We start from the raw sequence: 19,488 nt of genomic DNA on the forward strand, positions 1-19,488 counted from the left end.
TTTTACGATAATTTTCAAGAATAGGACAAATAAGAAGAAGAGAGAGAAAGAAGTGGAGGAAGAAGCTCCCGTCACCCAGATATTTTAAGAAAGGAATGAGGTGGGAACCAGATATCTACGTGGATCGTCAATTTCTACCACACTGCAAAGTCACACTTTCAAATTTTCTCGCTTTCAAGTCCCAACCTCCAAATGGTTGTAGTTGCATTATCCTCCTCTCTTCCCGTCGGGAGAAACCTCTTCTCTTCCTTACCATCAACGCCGCCACCCGCCGACCGCACTCCTGCAGTCTCTGCCACTCCACCACCGCCAATCCCCGTCCCCAAGTATCCCCCGCCCCGCAAATCCCAAAACCCTCCTCCTCAACCCCCGACCCCGAATCCCGGCCTCAAATACCACCGCCACTCCAAGTATCACAAGCCCGTGCCACACGATGGCGTAGTCGTCTCCGACGACGCGGACCGGTCCGTCATTATTGGTGAGTCCGGCGTGTCGTACCTGCTCCCCGGTGCACCGTTCGAGTTCCAGTTTAGCTACTCGGAGACGCCGAAGACAAAGCCGATAGCGATTCGGGAGCCGGCGTTTCTTCCGTTCGCGCCGCCCACGATGCCGCGGCCGTGGACGGGGAAGGCGCCGCTGAAGAGCAAAAAGAAGAAGATTCCGTTGTTCGACTCGTTCAATCCTCCACCGCCTGGCACGAAGGGCGTGAAGCACGTGGAAATGCCGGGGCCGTTTCCATTGGGGCAGTTCCCGAAGGAGGGTAAGACGAGGGAAGAGATTCTCGGGGAGCCTCTGAAGAGGTGGGAGATACAAATGCTTGTTAAGCCGATGATGTCGGATAATCGGCAGGTTAATCTTGGAAGGGATGGATTAACGCATAACATGCTGGAATTGGTACATTCACATTGGAAGCGTAGCCGTGTCTGTAAAATTCGTTGTTTAGGTGTTCCAACTGTTGATATGGATAATGTGTGTCATCATATTGAGGTACAGTGTCACTTTTCTTTTCTTTAGGATTGATTCGTATTTTGTGATTGCAAATTTCTTACACCAGAATGTATTCAGATTAATCTCTGAGCATATTGATACCAAATACCACCATTTGCACCAGATTATTCCTGGGCATGTTGACATGGATTATGACCAAGAAATAAGAACACGCTATGGCCTGTTTCTTTAAAAGATTATTTTTCATTATTTTAACTTAGGCACTATTGAATAAACTTAAATTAGGGATAGGTTTTAAATCTTATTTTATCTTTGCCGCATATGTCGCCGTGACTTTGATTCTCAATTATTAGTTTGGGTTCAGTAAGTTAACGCTTACTTTAGCAACCTCAACCTTAGTGAATTATTATATGAAGTGTTTAAATCCATGTAGCATTGTGGACCCTACAAAATTAACATATGCAACTCATTTACGCACTCATTGCATTGTTGATGCTCTTAGCTGTAAATATTTTTTCAGTGGTTTTGAAATTGTTGTCTTAGATAGTTTTTTAAAATTCACCAATGGCAAAATAACTGGTCTTATCACTGGTGCACATATGATTTGGCTTTATTTGAGTGAGTAGGAGATTACATTTACAGGGGCGACTGGCTTTGATAGTTGTTGTATTGTAGCCTTTCTTCTCTTTCACATTATTGTTTTTTAGTTTTTATCTAAGTAATAATAAGGTATATTCAGTCGAACTGTTCTGACAGGTTCCGTTTCATAGTTGAGGCATTTTCTTGTCTTCAATAAAGTCTTCTGTTCATAGTTATATTGACAAAAATTTCATCAATGCCTTGTCTATTTTTAGTCAAACTTTGTATGCCATGACAGGAGAAAACAGGGGGGAAAATAATCCATCGAGCTGGTGGTGTAGTGTACCTTTTCCGTGGCAGAAATTACAACTATAGAACTCGTCCACAGTATCCAGTGATGCTCTGGAAGCCAGCTGCTCCTGTTTACCCAAAACTTATAGAAGATGCTCCAGGAGGATTAACAAAAGCTGAAGCTGATGAATTACGGATGAAGGGAAAAAGCCTTTTACCAATTTGTAAATTAGGTAACCATCTAATGGGTTTCATTTCTGTCTTTCTCATGAACATGCACACATAGCATGAACAAATTTGACATTTTAGTGTACCCTTTTGTCTTTATTTTTCTTGCCTAGAGCAACTGAAGTCACAGAAGTTGAGGCAAGACTTTGTCTAAACTTGAAGTCTTTAGTTTGATATATGTATTAAAGGTCATGGAAATAAATTGGCGCCATTAATATTTGTGTGAGTTCTGCAATTTCAGAGTTCATTAGGATTAATAATTGATAGAAGTGCTTCGGAATCCAAAGTAAAGAATATTTTTTTGGAACCCAGATCCTTATTGTTGTGCCAATGTGGTAGCAGCCTTTGGCTAGGATTAAAAGATAAAATAAAATGAAGGATTTACCTAGATATTCAAGGGTTCAGGGTTCTCTCCAGTCCCCATTCTTTAATCTTGTCATCCTTTCTCAAAATCATAAGATAACTTCTCTATCAACCTTCCCTCTTTATTTATAGGCAACATGTGATATTTCTTCTACTATCTCAAGCCCATCCAACTACCCTACCCGACTCCCTAATAGACACGTAACGTAACAAACTAATAAAGGGTATTTATCAGTAATATTGGAATATCACTACACTATGTATTAGGACTAAAAAGAAGGGAACGTAGTTAGGGTTAGTGCAACTGCTTAGTTAAGGGAACCAGTAAAGTAAATATGGAGAACGAAGATTAAAAGATTACCCAGAGTACTAGAGCATATGTAGGGGAAACACTTGGAAAAGATAATTGTTTTTCCTCTTCTCTGTTCTGAAATTTTTTTCTTTTTCTTAGTTTATGTCTATCAATCTTTGATGGCTCTTTAACATTGAGTTGGATGTCAGAACAGCAAGAAACAAAATGAAATTTGGAATGGTTGTTGGAAAAAAAAGAAACAAAAGCGGATGTGGATAAGTGACAACAGAGAATGGCCTAGTGGCAGAGATGATAGAAGTAGAAATTGAATAGGTAGATGCAACACTTAATCTGGGTCCTCAAATCTTGGATTTTTGTGACTATAGAAGAATGATAGAAACTTGTTCAAATTCAAATCCATTAAATTTTCATTTCTTATGCAAACATATTGATTTCTTCAGCAGCATTTTAAAGACAATGGGTATGTTGTGTTGTGAGAGTATTGGTGTTTTGGATTACTCACCCGCATTTGCTTTGAAATAAGATATGGATTAGAATAGTGGCACTCAATTATGGACACGTGCAATAGTGGAATTCCAGAAAATGGGCAGCTTTTTTGCCAAATTAGCATAGCCCAAGCCTCGTTTAGGATTTGTGTGAAAGGATTTATTCAAATAATTAAAAAGTTTGAGGGGAAGAAACAACTCTTTGAGAAGGGGAAATCCTTATAGGAGAATTCTTTCTCTTGTTGTTCAATAAATTCATTTCTATCGTTCTCTCTTGGGTTCACACAATGTTCAAAAAAAAATATTTGACTGTGGGATGCTATGTGATGGAAGAATGATCCAGCTGATTCTGGTGGTGGAAGCAATCAACCAGATCTTCTTCTCTAAATAGACACCGACGCAGCTGCTTCTATATTCAACAACTGAATGACCCATGCAAGCAGCTGGCTATGTGAATGAATTGATGAAAGAATGCAGCGGAATGAAGAAAGATTGAAAGAGCAAGTGTCTTCGGTGGAATGAAGATGTGAGGAATCAAAAGGAATTGGAGGAACACTCCAAGAGGTCATGTTCGGTGATGAGAAACTGGAATGCTAGGAATGGAAGCCTAACCAGGGAGAGAGGCTAGAGGAAACTCTCAAGCTCTCTCTCGGTGACCTTCGACTAGAAGAACGTTCTGGACTGAATCAATAGAAACCAATTCTTCATTCAAATCAAAGGTGTACAATACAACCAAAGAAGCAAGCTATTTAAAGAGAAGCAAAGTTCTGGTCAAGCTAAAAGTAGCTAGCTATGATAAACATGAGCAGCCATGTGGGAAGGTGTCCTTGTAGCTGCTGGATGCTCCTTTGGAATTTGCTGGATGCACGTGGGAGCTGCTTGCGTTTTGGACTCTTATGTGGAATGCGAGGTGAAGGGTGCTGGGCACCAGTCTTCCTTCTTCAACCAAGCTGCTGGAATGTGACTCAAGTGGGCTTCCAAAGTAGCTTGCTGGACAGTGCCTTTGTGCATCTTACAAAACAACATATGAACATATGAGAAGAGAATCTTTCTAAGATTTAGAGAAAGAAATCAAGAAAAGTTCTTAAAAGTTTTTCTTCAACTTCTCTTTCTTAGTCTTAGCTTAAGCTGAAACTCCTTTGAATGGAGTTCCCTACATGGGTTCTACATGGGTTTCCATCACTATGGGCCTTTCAAGATGAAATATTCCTAGTTAGTAGAGTAAGATGTTGAAGATAACACTAGTCCAAAATCTCATAGTGAAGGAAAGACAATTAAAATCTACTAAAGTAAAAATGGTTAGGCTGTCATCATGTTTGATTTTTTTTTTCTGATCTGTATATTTATTCCACAACTTTCTCCAATTTTGAATTTTTGTTGATATTACATTCTTGATTTTAGGTTATTAAACATTAATTTAAGACATGAGTTATGGCTTTTATTTCTAAAGTTATACTTCTAATTTACTTCTATAATGTTACAGCAAAAAATGGAGTATATACATCCCTTGTAAAGGATGTCAGAGATGCTTTTGAAGGAAGTATTTTGGTGAAAGTTAACTGCAAGGGATTGGATCCTAGTGATTACAAGAAAATTGGTGCCAAACTCAAGGTATCAACATGATAGGCTTTGTATATCAACATGTTCCTTTTGCTCCCTGTTTGCTGTGGTGGCTTGCTTTGTTCTTTTTGTGCCTTACTAGCTATGCTCATAAGAAACAATTTTGATATCTTTTCTGGGTATCTAGTCAATAAAAGGAATTCAAAGTGTTGAAGGAAGTCATAAAAACACTGAGAGTGAGAGTTGGAGTCCACATTGGGTAAAAGTAGGCAAGAAAAACAACATTTATAAAGAAAAAATCCATAGACGTATTATCTTAAAATTTTGAGTTGAAAGTAATATCATAATTTCTTTTGTTCATGACTTAAATGTCCCAAATCTCCTCGAGAGCAGCAGCTGTGGAATCATTTATTTGCATAAGCAAGACAGATTCTCAGGAACCGGATTGCTATCCATGTATTCAGTAAGCTATTCTGGCACTTCCCATGAATTTGACTAGCCAGCAAGTCAATGAAGAAACCACTCCCTTGTGATTTCTGTCTCAGTAGAGACACTTGCCTGAATGAGCAAGTTGGACAGTCTACTTTTTGCAAGCTCGTAAACAACCCATCTGCTTCATCTTGTTAATGTAGATCTGATGGGATCTTTTTACGTACTCCTCATCACTAAACTCTCCAGTACCAGACAGGAAAATATTATCAACAGTTTTTTCGAATAGGATCTCTCTCAAGTTCTCAGATACCATACTGTCTAAATCGACATTGGCTTCCTTGAGTTTCCTTATTTGTTTCATATTGAACCTACCTTGAGTTACAGCAGTCTTATCTTTATTATTTTCTGAACATACTCTGGAGGTAGCGTACTTGCTTCTGGAGTTTATAGAGCTGCTCCAACCTGGCCTTTGTCTACCTTCCATAGCCAAAATGACATCAGCTTGTTGCCTAAAAGCTTACTCAACTAGACCTCTGTGCACTTCCACTATTTCATTATCACTCAATCCCAGAATCCCAGCAAACTGATTTGGAAGAAGATGCTCAGAATATCCTTCTTTTTGGTGATCTGAGCACCAACTGGAACCCTTGTCACTTCACCAGTTAGACATAAAGTATTTCTTGTAAAGGTCAGGCCTATCCCTTTTAGGAATATAATCTTTAAGAGTAATTTCTGTCTAACCAGATTTTCCCAACTTTTCCGTAAGATCTTCAATTGGTCTTATTTTCTTGAGTGTCTGAAGCGACTCCCAGTCGTCATCCTCACTTTCTGTAATGTCCTCTTCTTTCACGGGTTCTTAAGTTGAAATCTAACTTGGCTACCCTATAATGTCCTCCACCAACTTATTTACAACTAAGTTGTTGAAAGCTAGCATCTTCTTTTGTTCTTTTACAGACTCTACGATTTCCAGCTTAGGCACGTTTTATGTAATTAATTAATATCTTCGCTACTGCCTTGTTTGCAAAAGACATAGAAACTTCCCCTATGAGTTGTTGGCCATGTGCGGCTTTTCTTACTACTTTCTGGATTTCAGCATCATATACATCAGTGCATGATGCAATTGCATCCTTGACAACCTCTTTAAACAAACTGTGGCAGATTCCTGAATGAGTTGCTTCAACAATCCTGTTGAGGTATGCAGAGCATTTTCACCCACTCCACTTTGAACCTGTTCGAGCTGGTCACAGGAATTGTATGTGCAGAGGACATAATTTTATTCATATGTAAATAAACGTATTTATGGAACATGAGCAAAAGAGAAACTATCAGTGGATAAACTGATGAAAGATAGTACCTATATGGGATAAAACAGATTTATCCTATTAGTCAACCTGACTTTTATTTAATATAAAAAAAAACATGAAAATCTAATATATTTTGTTTGTTAATCCAACAGTTATATCTTCAACAAATCTTATATATTAAATATAAAAACTTAATGAATGACAACCTTGTCTTCATCTAGTTTTAAGAAATCTAAAATGAAATTAAATAATATTAAAAGATAATTTCTTAGGCAAGTCCGACAAAATCTCAGTCATTTAATCTTTTTTTTTTAATTGGGGTTCCAGCCCATCCTTCAGTATCAGCTCTAGGCATAATGAGGGACTTGTAACAATTTATTATTGCAAACAAATTATGCATTGGACTTTCTTTAAAGTCTTTGATATATTTGTTCATAATAACACAAGGTCATGTTCAGTTTAGGTGTTGCCACAATAATTTGAGATAGAATCCTGTGCTGCATGCGTTTTGATAGTCTTGTGTTGGCAGGATTTGGTACCTTGTGTGCTGTTGTCTTTTGATGACGAACAGATATTGATGTGGAGGGGCAAAGATTGGAAATCAAGGTACCAGCAACCTGTTCCAGTTTTTACACCTTCAAAAGCTGGTTTTATAGGGAATCCAGAAAATTCAGGTACGTGTTACGGAAAGTAAATTTTGTTGAACCATTATGTTTGTGAATGTCATGTCCCAATTTAACTCTTGTGAAATCAATAACCGTATGCAGACATGTTTGTGTATAATATAAGGAGAAGTGTAAGGAACGTTAAAAAATGGTAGTTTCCAATATAATCCTAAAATAGATACATAAAACGTAGGGTTATTGTAAGCAATCCTGGCTCTTGGAAAGAAATGGGTTGTTCTTAAAACATGCATTTAATGCAATTCCCCGGCTGATAATATTCCAACAAGCACTCAAAGCTCTCTCTATGTATTTCAATGGAGTTTATTATGTAAATTTCAGGAATCACTATTAACAGAAACACATTAGAAAGGCATTGCTTCGAGGTTTCATGAATTTTGTCGAGCTAATTGCTTGTTTTGGGTATAGTTCAATTAACCTCGAGTTTAGTAGATTTTATGTTATAGGGATGCTTGTACAATTGCTTGGGCACCTTTATATAGGGATACTTTGAAGAAATTAAGGAAAGAAGTTTTACCGTTGGTTTAGTTTATGGTTTTCAAACGAGACAAACACGTGGAGATGCATCTGATCTATTGAAGTTCTTTGAAATTCCTTCTGTAATTACCTTCCTTAGGTTATTTTATATGAGAAGGTAACTAATTTTACCCGGATGATTTTTCATTGCATTGAGATTAAGCTTTCTCTCTCTTTGTCCTCTAAGTTACAAATGTGATGACCCCAATAACCATTTTCCTAAGAAGCTTTGATGATAAACATACTATATTCGGTCGTTGATTATTCAACTGCTGTCTGTTATACTGCTTCACTGTTGTCTGTTATAATCACCACATTGTTAATGATATATAATATTTTTTGTCTCTTTGTTTGATATTGGTAAAATATCAGTTGAACATATGCTGAGTGACATGGTAATGTTTTGACATCAGGTGAGACGGATGACAACCAAACTAATCATGGCGACAACAATGTGGTGAACACAAGTCCAAAAATGTTATCTCTGTGGAAGCATGCAATTGAATCTAGCAAAGCTTTGCTGGTGGATGAATATGATCTTGGTCCTGATTGTTTGTTGAAGAGGGTAGAGGAATTTGAGATTGCTTCACAGGCGTTGGAGCACTCTCATCCAGCATTTAGCATGTCAGTCAAAGAAAATGACCCAGAAGCTTCAACTGCAAACTTTGAAAATAGTTATTCTAGTGACGACTTTCCTGCGGATGAAGAAGATTATGATGACTACCATGAAGATGAAGACGATAATGTAGTGGACACATCAGCTCAACCCGGATCATTAGGCATTGATAGGATTGTCAAAAATCTAAAACAAAGGCCATTTGAGTAAATACTTAATTCAACATTAAAAATGGTAATTTCAAAAGTATTTGAATTGAGAAAAATAGCATGCTTAAAATATTAAATTGAGTAAAAAAAGAAATTACTTATCTCGTCCCTAAATAACTAGGTTTGTTAAAACAACGGCATTTGCATAAGAAAAATGTTATTTAGATTTTGTTTTAAAAAACTGAATTGAATAATTTATGAAATTGAATATATATTTTAAAATAATACATTTATTGATTATCATTTGAATGATGTAGATAATTTAAGTGATTAAATATTAATTCAGAGTAGTTCATTTGTATTAATTTTATTAAAACGATATATTGTGGTGTAATTCATCTAATTCAAATCACTTCTAAAATTCTGTTGATTAAAAGGTTCTTTTTTTAATATATTATACATTTTCATTTTGTTGTTAGGCCATACTTCAAGAAGACTCGTTAAAAAATTAAAACGCTTTTTCTTATAAAAGAAAACCCAGCGGAACGCATTAGCTATCCTCTCTCAGGTTGGACAGTAAGGGTCGGAGAAGGACAATCACTTATTCTTAAAAACCAGTACCAGTTCTCCTCTAGCTGGATCTTCCGGAACCACAAGAATCCTTAGTTAGAATGGGATTTCAACTCAACATCTTTTGATATTTTGAGAAGAGTTGCTCTTTGGAGAGCACAGTACGATGAAAGTTGTGAGCTGTGTTTGGGGGGAGTTATTGTCTACCGTTGGCCTCTATGACAGAATCAGTCGGGGCCTGAGACATAGTGGTTTACCCTATGGTGGATGTCAGCGGTTCGAGTCCGCTTATCTCCAACTCGTGAATTTAGTTGATACAAAGGTATATGATAACACTTCAATTTTTCCGATTCGACAATTTGATCTATGCTATGATTTCTCATTGGACGTTGATAAGATCCTTTCATCTAACAGCACCTTAGGATAGCATAGCCTTCAAGTTAAGGGCATAGTGCATTAAAACATTGTAAAATAGTGTCTCTACTCATTTCAAATATGTGAGAGTATAAATGAACTTTTATTAATTATTTAAACTTTTATTATGTTAAATATTTGAGTAACCTCTTAGCTAACGAAATTTTTTTATTTTGGTAAGAAGAAACATGTCATTTGATTTTGTACCTGAATATGAATTATTTCGTAAACAATTAAAATTTAGATAAGAAATTGCATAGATATTGAAACCTTATTTACTGTTTTATGCAACTAAACACGTTATAATTCATTTACAAAAATGTAGTATATAAAGAAATTGTGAACGCTATTTACAAACGTAGTTCAAAATGAAATATAATATTTCTTTTAGTCATACTAATTTTTATATATTGAAAATTGTGAATTTACATACTAATTTTTATATCACTCATTTTATTGAACTTATTTATCAATTTTATTTATAAGTAAACTCATTCATATAAAAAATGCATCAGATCAAATTTATCCAGTTAATTCCATATAAGGTTAATTATTTATTTTTTATTTATAAAAATCCAATAAATTAACAAATCAATATGAAACAGACGGAATAATCTAATCAAATTTTTTATAAATAAATATTTCATAAATTTATTTTTTTAATATTTAAAAAATATTATTTTATGGACGAAATGGACACTCATGAAGAAAAAAAAAACTATTAATGAGTGAATAAAATTAAATTGTTATTAAATGAAAATATTTTGAGAAATTCATTAAGAAAAGTGTAGTAGAAAGGATATTTTATACACAGTGAAATAATGGCCAGAAAATACTATTTAGCTGTAATAGACTTATAAATAACAACATAGGAAGTTTTAATTAAAAATTATACTGTCATTCAAACTGAATTTAGCATTAAGAAAAAGTAGGAAATGCTGTGAATAGCGTATATTGTTTTTGTCTGTTCTATTAACCTTTCTCTTCTTATATAGTCATCAAATTCCTTCTGCACTCACATAAAAGAATAAAGCAAAGCATCTTGTGCACTCTAAATTTTACTTATAAACAGTGAGTGCCACACCTATTTTATTTTGTTCTTTCGGAATCTACATTTTATTGCCTTCAAAAAGTCATCATCACCTTAGTTTACACTCATTCTTTCCCATCCCACCTTTCTGAACAACAATAATCATGTCAAACTTCTGCTTCAGTTCTGATTACATTAGCTAATACTACATTCTTTTCTAACAATGTGCTAGAGGTGATTGATTACTTTCCTATATACACAATCCATGCTTTTTATTTTCCATTTTCTGTTTGCATGCACGATGAAATTAATGTTACTTATCTTTGTGGTGTCTTTGTAGACTTTTTGAAGTTTCTCATCCATTTTATCTTGCTGTTGCAGTGTTGTAGTGGAACTGAATGTCATAGTCGAAAAGGGTAATCCAAAGCATGATCCTCCCACCACTGTGCCTAGTGTTGTTCTAAGTAACTCATCAAGAAGAACATTTATTTCTGAAGCAATTGCAGGGAACTCATAACATAATAAGATCATTGTTAGAAGAGATAAAATAACTGTAACTTATCATTTCATAATGATACAATTAGTCTAATCTATGAAATTTAATTGTGTAATTTTGGCATATAAATTAAAAGCTTTGAAAGAGAAAACTGGTAGGCTGTACCTGGTTCGGACAAATGGATGGTGAATCACAGTAAAATTGGTCTATGAGAATGGGGTTGGACACATTTTCCAACTCTCACATTCTGAAAACGCACCCCTCGAACATATCCACAACCTCCCTATGTGGGAGCAAAATAAAGAAAAACATCAGTGAGCCATTCCCCAATATAGTATTTTCCACAATTTCAAAATGCAAGGGGATTTTTCCTACTGCATATATTTGCATGCATCTAATGCTTATACTAAAAAAATATGAATTGTTTTGTAGGTCATGTGTCATACACGGAAACTTTCCTTTTCAGAATCTCTTTCCAGTTACCAGATATTAAGGTCACATGATAAAATTATCAATTGTTTTCCCTTGACTCGTTTTATTCCGAAAGCAGTTAGGTGGCTTTGCCGTTTTTCTTTTGGCACTCTGTCGGAACGAAGAGAGGTACATACAGTTAGACCTACATTTACAGAAATTAATTTTTTTTCACCTCAAGATCTGATAAGCTAGATTAGCTCATGAATTAAATTCATTTTGACATCTAAATACCTAAGAATACTACTTACCTGCCAAGTCTTATCTTAATCCCGAGACCATTGGTAGTCTCCCTAAGAACTGCTGTATCCAAAATCACTTTCGTGACGATGCCAGTTGAGTTGCCTTTCCCAAGACTTCCAATGCTGAATAACAAAACAAGAGTTAGAAAAAGGTATGAACTACCTTACTCATTAAAGTGTTCCAGACACTTTGATTTGATCAAAGAAAGAAAAGGAAAAATATTTAAAGTAACTGATTGAAATAATGAAATCATCATGTATGTTTCATGTAACTCACGCTTGTTCAAGAGACAAGGGAAAATTGAAACGATAGAAAAAGTTCATTTGTACATTAAAAGGTTATGACAATTTTGTGGATGAAGGTATGCTATATAAACTCTAATGTGGCAAAGAAAGTGTGCCGTGTAATTTTAAATTAAATGGGGGCATGAAGAATAGATGATACCTGATTCCATGTCCTGGTCCACAGTAAATTCTCTTCATTTTGATATTAGAGCTAGCATTGACAATTGATAAGGAATCATCCCCTGAATATAGTGCGTGCGATTATGATGAAAGCGCAAAAACATAACTGGTCAGTATCCTTCATTTTTAATTTGTATATAAATGGCAGAAATCTAAGCACAAGAGTAAAGTTCATTTTTCATTTTTCTTTATTCTTTTTGTGTGTGTTTAAAATTCCTTTTCCAAGTTAGCTACTGTGTTTCTTTGTTACAAAGTCTGTTAAGGGTAAACCACACTACTGTTTCTATTGTTCAGCAAAATGGAACTTTAAGATGAGGAAGAACACCGAGTTCAGAACCTGTTCCAATTTTACTGTCTTGGAATATGAAATTTGTTGATTCACTAATATGAATTCCATCAGTGTTTGGACTGTCTCCAGGTGCTGACACCTTTAACTCCATTAATTCTGGATTGTCAGTCCTTTTACCTTTATGGATGTACTTGTATCAATTGTAAGTGCCTGCAATGATCCCCTCAATGTTAAAATACTTTATTATTTGATGAACTTGATTTCACATCTTGCAAAACCTTCTCTTTGAAAATAGATTACAAGCAAGGTTAAGAAAGCGGTTCTTACTGTTGGTGCACCTTTGCAAGGCTGTGGCAAAACATAGGAGGAAAATCAGAAAGTTATCATTAAGGTTTCATAAACTTGTAAAATAAACAAGACCACTTTTTGCAAAAAGTTACATTTGACTTGTTCTTTTTGCAAGATGCTGCCCACCATTTACTTCCTGAGCCATCAATGACTCCAGAACCTTGGAAAACAGCTTTATCCAATTTGGAAAAATCAAGCCAAACCCGTGGAAGTTTTGGATCCCAGTTCTTAGGCACATCAGGGGCAACCAATGTACCATCAATCTAGAAATGCAGATACTACGTCAATAATCACAGGACAATTGTTAAATCTATATATTTGTGTTTGATTACCTGGATGATGAGCTTGTCTGCACAAGGCCCTTTGAATTTTGTTGCTTTGACTAGGTAACGGCGACCTTGAGGAATTAAAAAAACAGATTTTGGTGTAGAGCATGCAACTCCCCATGCTTTTTGCAAAGCCTGATAATCATGAAAAGCAATGGACAAAACATAATTACAGAATGATCTGGTCTGCGATAATGCCTGACCTGATTGATTAGCTCAGCAAAAGAATTTGTCTCTGTTCAACGTTGTCAAATGAATGAAAGTGCTTCTTGAGCAAAACAGAAGAGTAAAAAATAGTGTTATGCATTTGCAAGACCTGGTATATAATAAATATTTCAACAACTATAATGAAGGAAGTTACCTCAGTATCATCAGATTTTCCATCACCAGCAGCACCAAAGCTATCAATATTAACAAGAACTTTACCACCATGCTCGCTTCTCCATGAAGGGATGTCAGAAAGTTCTTCTACCTCAGTTTCTTCTTCTATGTCAAAGGACTCCAAGCTTTTAAGTTCTTCTATGTCAGAACGTGCAACAATTTCTACATGCCCACACTTAAAGTACAAGGAAAAATATTTTTGTAGTATTTTTCTTTACTCATCAACCAATTACAAAAGTCACAAGTAATATTCACCGTTGCACTATCCCACTTTGCCGCCCTGAAAGAGAAGGGAATGATATATAATCTAAGATTCTATTTTGCATATGCTACTGTCTCAAATTGCTCTAGTATAAAGGCATAATAACATACGGTACACGAAAGAGGGAAAATATTTTTCTATTTTTGTAAGCTGCCAGTTAGTTACACTAAACATGGGAATGCAAATGCCGACCTTCATTTATTTGGCATGCTCACACCAAGAACTCCTCCCAAAGGAAACCTTTACCTTAGATTGTAGGATTGCCCAAATAGACAAGACCTTACTATCCCAGGAAACATCTCCATCAGCTCAGCAAATTGACATGATTGTCTTATCGTGTGTGAATAATGTGCCAAAAGCTTCATCAATTCAGGAACGCTATTTTCCCGTCACTGCCTTATCTCAATTAAACTATGACCAATCTCCCTAGACATCTTCCTTGCTAGAGCAACTTCTCTGATTTGCCTTGCTTCCTCAAATTTTCCTATTTCAGCATAAAAATTAGAAACCTGCAACCACACTGCAGGGTCATCCGGATCTAGCTCAAGTAAGACTTGTGCTGCTCTTGTTCCAACCTCTTCATTCTTGTGGACCCTGCAACTTCTAAGCAAAGAGCTCCACATAAAGCAGTCTCTTTTTCCTGGTGCCTGTAGAAGCAACTCTTCAGCTTCATAGAGAAGTCCTGCGCGGCATAAAAGATCGACCATGCAAGAAAAATGGCGGCGATCTGGATCGACCCCATGAAGAGATTTCATCGACTCAAAAACTACCCTTCCTTCCTCAACTAGTCCTGTATGGTTACAACCACTTAGAGCACATAAGAAGGTAACTTTATCTGGCTTTAGTCCCCTCTCAATCATAGCCTGAAGCACTGCAATTCCTTCCTTTCCCATTCCATTTCGAGCATACGCATTGATCATGGATGTGAAGCAAATAGCACTTGGAGAAGGAAGACTCTCGAAAACTCGATGAGAAAGATCCACATGCCCGCATCTTGAATATGCATCCATGAGGGAACAGGCAACTGCAGCATCTTCTCCAAGTCCAGATTTTAATGCATAACAATGCAATGACTGGGAACCCGTAAAACTTGATAAAGCAGACACTGACAATGCCTTCAGTGTGGTTGATATGGTTACTTCATCCGGCACAAGACCCTCATCGGCCATTAAACGAAGCAATTCAACCATGTCCTCAACGGCTTCAGAATGAGACAAAGAGGTCATCAATGAGTTGAAACACTCCAAAGTTCTCTTCGGAAGGCATTCAAATACAGCCATAGAACCCTCAATGTCTCTGCACTTTCCATACATATCAATCAAAGCAGACTGAACATGCACACTCCCTTCATCAAAACCCATCTTCATTACAAGACAATGTACCTGCTTCCCAAAACAAAGCTCTCCACTTCTACTGCATAAATTCAAAAAACCCACCAATGAACGAATTGATGGCCTTTGCCCCCACAACTGCATGATACTAAACACCTCAAAAGCCTCACACAACAAACTGTTTTCAGCATAAACATAAACCAACGAGTTCCACGAAATAACATTCTCATTTTCTATGGCTTCAAAACACTTCCTTGAACCAACCAAACATCCACACGCAGAGTAAAAATCCACCAAAGCATTGGCAACAAAAACGTTCGGTTCCACCAAACCCACCTTCCAAACGCACCCATGAATCGTCTTTCCTTCATGCAACCGTCTCTGATTACCACATTCCCAAAGCAAATAACAAAACGTAACGCCATTTGGCTCCACACCTTCAAAACGCATCCGAGAGTAAAACCCCAACAAGTCTTCCAGTTTCACACGAACCAGCTCACACAACCCACGCAGCATCACATTCCAGACAGCTAAATTTCGTTCCGGCAACTCATCAAACAATTCCAGTGCCACCCCACTTAGCCCCATACGCATGTAAAACCCAACAAGTGCACCACCAACGAACACGTTGCATGAAAATCCGAGCTTGACCACCCTACAATGCACCTGAACACCCTCTCTGAAAAAAGCGGCCTTGGTGCAAACCGCTACAACAGAGGAGAGTGTGGTCGAGCTTTCTCCTATTCCAAGCGAACCCATTTCAGCGTAGAAACGAAGAGCGCGTTCCGGTTGCTCGCGGAACCCGGAAATCATCAAGTTGTAGGTGACAGTGTCATGCAATGGCATGTTGTAGAACAGTGAAAGTGCAGCGTTGAGATCCCTGCGTTTTATGAGAGCGTGGAGTTCGCTGTTCTTTAGGTAGACATAATCAGTAGGAAGAAACGTGTGTGGAACAGTTGTTATGGGTCTGAGCAAGGAGAGAAGCTGAGGCTTTTTGATCCAACACTGACACCACGCTTTAACCAGCATTGGGACTCAGACTTGAAAACTTTGTGAAGGAGAACGAACACGAACTGTAATGGGAACATTCTAGTTTTTATATGAGTAAAAATTTTTAGTAACACTTTTTTAACGGTTTTTTCACAATATATACGTAGGAGTTTGTTATAGGTTCGTTTTAAATATTTCTTTAAAGATAAATTCAAATAGATCAATAAAGTGATGTCAGGTGTTCCATTGTAAAAAAAGTTGTTAAAATATCATCATTTTTATGACAATAATACACGCTGTCATTATTTTATTGATCTGTTTGAATTTATGTTTAAAAAAATATCTGAATTTGGCCAATCATAAACTACCATGTAAACGTTGTAAAAAAGTTGTTAAAAAATATTTGTTAAAAAAACTTTTTCCTTTAATAATATCTCCGCTACAAACAAAGTCTTAGATGAGATAAAACACACAAGACATGGATATAGTTATGAGTTTATATAGATAAGAGGTTTTTTTAAGTAGTACTAAAAAGATAAATGACTTTTTGACACACCTAAATTTTTTTACATTTATTTGACATTATCTTTTCTTACTTTTTTACTCTCTTCTTTCTTGAAAAATTACAAACTTTACACTTTTTGAACCATTTCACCCTTGTATTATGTGTCAAATGAATGTAAAAGTGTGTCATGGTATAAATTCAGATTTAGCTAAAGCAGACAATATCTTATTAATTCTAAAATTTTTGCATGTGATCAGTGTAAATAAACTTCAATTCATGAAACTACAAAAAAGTGATCATCATTTACCATGTTTGGAAGAAAATCACTCAAGTATGTTATAACTAAAGTATGTTATAACTAAGGATAGCAACGGATGGAGCATAGATAGTGTCTATTCACAATTCAACTTGCTAGATAAAATTCTATTCGCTACTCAACTCGCTACCTATCGAATACCTGTATAGAAAATATTCGCGGATATTTTAAAATCTGCACGTACTCGCAGATACCCGCAAAAAATAAAAAAAATATATTTTATAAATTTTAAAATAAAATTTAAATAAAATTACAATATATATTTATATATATATATATATATATATATATAATGATATAAATTAAATTAAATTAAATATAAATTAAAATTTATTTTTAATTAAATTTAACTTAATAAAATATAATTTTATTTTATTTTTAATTAAAATATATAGAAATTATTTTTTTTATTTTATTTTTTGCGGGTAACGGATACCTACGAGTCAAGTAATATACTATCTGTATCTAACCAATTTAGAAACAGATATTAAAATATTTACTGTCCATTACCCACAAATAAGGATAGTAATTACCCACCACAGATTTTATCCACAGATACCTATGTCTTCAATTTTTTTTGCCATCACTAACTATAAGTTTACCACCAACATAAGCCTTTTTATGACATTCACATTTTAAAAGACAAACCACTACTTACCGTTCTTTTAAATATAACCTTTAAATATAATGATAAGATAACATAGATTTACATTTATTCAACAAATATTATAAAAATGTAATTATTATAAAAAAATATTTATATTTTTTTAAAATAAAAAATAATAATATTAAATAAATGTAAAAAAATTGTATATCAAAATATTATTTCTCATACAATATTGTAGACCATCGTAAATACACATAGAACCACATTGAAAAAATGGTATAGTGTGGGACTTAATTACAGAGCATTTAAAATATTAGGATTGCGCCCAAAATTAACAGTGATCCAGATTTTTCTGCAATTTTCAGCAAATTGTTTATGAATGGTAATACGTGTTGGTCTTTTACTCACTGCACCCCATAATTATTAGGAAAATATTTGTTTAACACCCACATTTGACACAAATTTGACACCGTCTAGGTGTCAAATTTCTATTGAGTTATTTATTTTAAATTGAAAAAGCTTTTGTAATAAACTGACGGGGGTAGAAGTGGTATAATGAAATATTGAATATGAATTTGGATTTGGCGGTTTCGTTTTCGTCTTTCACTTTTGCTGTGAACAGTTTCGTTTTCTCTCCAACAGGTCCCTTCGTCTTTCGTTTGCCACCATCTCCATTGTTGCGTTACTTTGGTTTTATCTCAAGCAGGGGAAGGCGATCATTGAGAAGGTAAGCTCGTAGTGTGGGTATGTCGTTTTTGGTTTGGTTGGGCTTCGTCTTTGTTTGGTCATTTGCTGGCATTCTCGCGTTTTGGTGTTTTGGGTTTTTGTGTATCATTTCGCTTCTCATTATAATGTTGTTGTTTAGGGGTTAATTTTATTTTTGTAAACCCTAAGGGGTTTTTGTTTAGGGGTTTTTGTTTAGGGGTTTTTGTGTATCATCTCGCTTCTCATTTCGCTTCTCACTATTGATATTTGGCCTCTTTGGTGTTTTGATTTTGTGTTCAGTTGGAATGGCTTCCGAAATCCCAAAGGTAAGATAAAGTTTCTTACTTTTATTTAGTTGGATAATTTGTTGTTAATATTAACAATGTTTTCTTTAAGTCTTGTAGTGGAGGGTTCGTACTTCTTTGGATTCATCTTATATTATTGGAATGAATCGTTTGTTGAGAAAAGATCATGTTCAACGAATTGCTATGACACCTTTTAGGTGGTGTGTGTACCTACTTGAGGATGTGGACATAAGTGATGATCCAATTACAGATATAATGGACAAACAATTAGTGGGATATGACAAAATAACATCCTTTGGTTATGTCCAAAATGTAGATGGAATGTGGGTACACAAAGAGGACGCAGACAACCAACAGAGAGAACGCACACAAGTGCAGCATCATGATCAACCGACTTCTTCTACAACACTTGATGATGTTATAGAACGCATTGAGCAACTGAAGACGTATGTTGGTACAAGATTGGACAACGTAGAAGCAAGACTTGGCAATATTGAGAACCGACTTCCACAAGTTGGAAACATTCAGAACCCATTTTATCATTTCACTTCCTAGTTTGAATTTTGTCTTTATATGTATTTTCTTCCATTTGGAACTTCAAGCTGAATATTGTAATGTTTTCATTACTTAATTTCAATATCGCAATTTCGAAGTTTATTTCTAATTCTTGTTTGAATGTATGAGTGTTATATTACACGTTCATATTAAACTTATGCGTATTATATTTCACAGTCATACACCCAACTACAAAGGCACTAATGAATGTTTGTCGTTTTAGTTTTAATATTTATACAACCAAGTAAAATTGAAGGAACAATTAATCAGTCAATGAACACTCATATAAATTAGTGGTCCAGAGTGGTCCTCCACGTTGAAACTGGTGGCGCCTTCAGTTGAACAGGATGTCCAAATTCCTATTATTGTTCGTGTAAACGATTACAGGGTCCTGTAATCGATTACAGAACTCA

At 35.5% G+C, this 19,488-nt stretch overlaps 2 protein-coding genes and 1 pseudogene across 3 annotated transcripts; 1 reads left to right on the plus strand and 2 right to left on the minus strand.

Moving 5' to 3' along the window:
• The first annotated feature begins 62 nt into the window (after positions 1 to 62).
• On the plus strand, positions 63 to 8,629 carry LOC106776898 (CRS2-associated factor 2, chloroplastic-like). The gene is made up of 5 exons (XM_014664370.2): positions 63 to 987; positions 1,826 to 2,051; positions 4,691 to 4,818; positions 7,033 to 7,177; positions 8,116 to 8,629. The coding sequence occupies exons 1-5, from the start codon at positions 193 to 195 to the stop codon at positions 8,526 to 8,528; spliced, it is 1,707 nt and encodes a 568-aa protein (XP_014519856.1). The 5' UTR covers positions 63 to 192; the 3' UTR covers positions 8,529 to 8,629.
• Positions 8,630 to 10,358: 1,729 nt separating this feature from the next.
• On the minus strand, positions 10,359 to 13,713 carry LOC106776716 (annotated as a pseudogene).
• On the minus strand, positions 13,669 to 16,208 carry LOC106776717 (putative pentatricopeptide repeat-containing protein At3g05240). Of its 2 annotated transcripts, none has more exons than XM_014664193.2 (2): positions 13,954 to 16,208; positions 13,669 to 13,779 (listed from the first exon to the last, which is right to left on the minus strand). In XM_014664193.2, exon 1 carries the CDS (start codon positions 16,119 to 16,121, stop codon positions 14,151 to 14,153), a length of 1,971 nt encoding a protein of 656 aa, XP_014519679.1. In that variant the 5' UTR covers positions 16,122 to 16,208; the 3' UTR covers positions 13,669 to 13,779; positions 13,954 to 14,150. The 2 variants fall into 2 exon arrangements, with proteins under 2 accessions (XP_014519679.1, XP_022631593.1); XM_022775872.1 differs by having other exon boundaries at positions 13,670 to 13,779; positions 14,008 to 16,208.
• Between the last annotated feature and the right edge of the window lie 3,280 nt (positions 16,209 to 19,488).

Source organism: Vigna radiata, chromosome 11 (assembly GCF_000741045.1).
Source record: "Vigna radiata var. radiata cultivar VC1973A chromosome 11, Vradiata_ver6, whole genome shotgun sequence".
Lineage (NCBI taxonomy): Eukaryota > Viridiplantae > Streptophyta > Magnoliopsida > Fabales > Fabaceae > Vigna > Vigna radiata.

What these genes read in the sequence shown, in the direction of transcription:
- LOC106776898 (XM_014664370.2), top strand. Translation starts at nt 193, where the DNA reads ATGGTTGTAGTTGCATTATCCTCCTCTCTTCCCGTCGGGAGAAACCTC. An exon ending in TTTACCAATTTGTAAATTAG is followed by an intron (nt 2,052 to 4,690) that starts GTAACCATCTAA and finishes ATAATGTTACAG; the next exon opens with CAAAAAATGGAGTATATACA. An exon ending in AGGGAATCCAGAAAATTCAG is followed by an intron (nt 7,178 to 8,115) that starts GTACGTGTTACG and finishes TTTTGACATCAG; the next exon opens with GTGAGACGGATGACAACCAA.
- LOC106776717 (XM_014664193.2), bottom strand. Translation starts at nt 16,121, where the DNA reads ATGCTGGTTAAAGCGTGGTGTCAGTGTTGGATCAAAAAGCCTCAGCTT.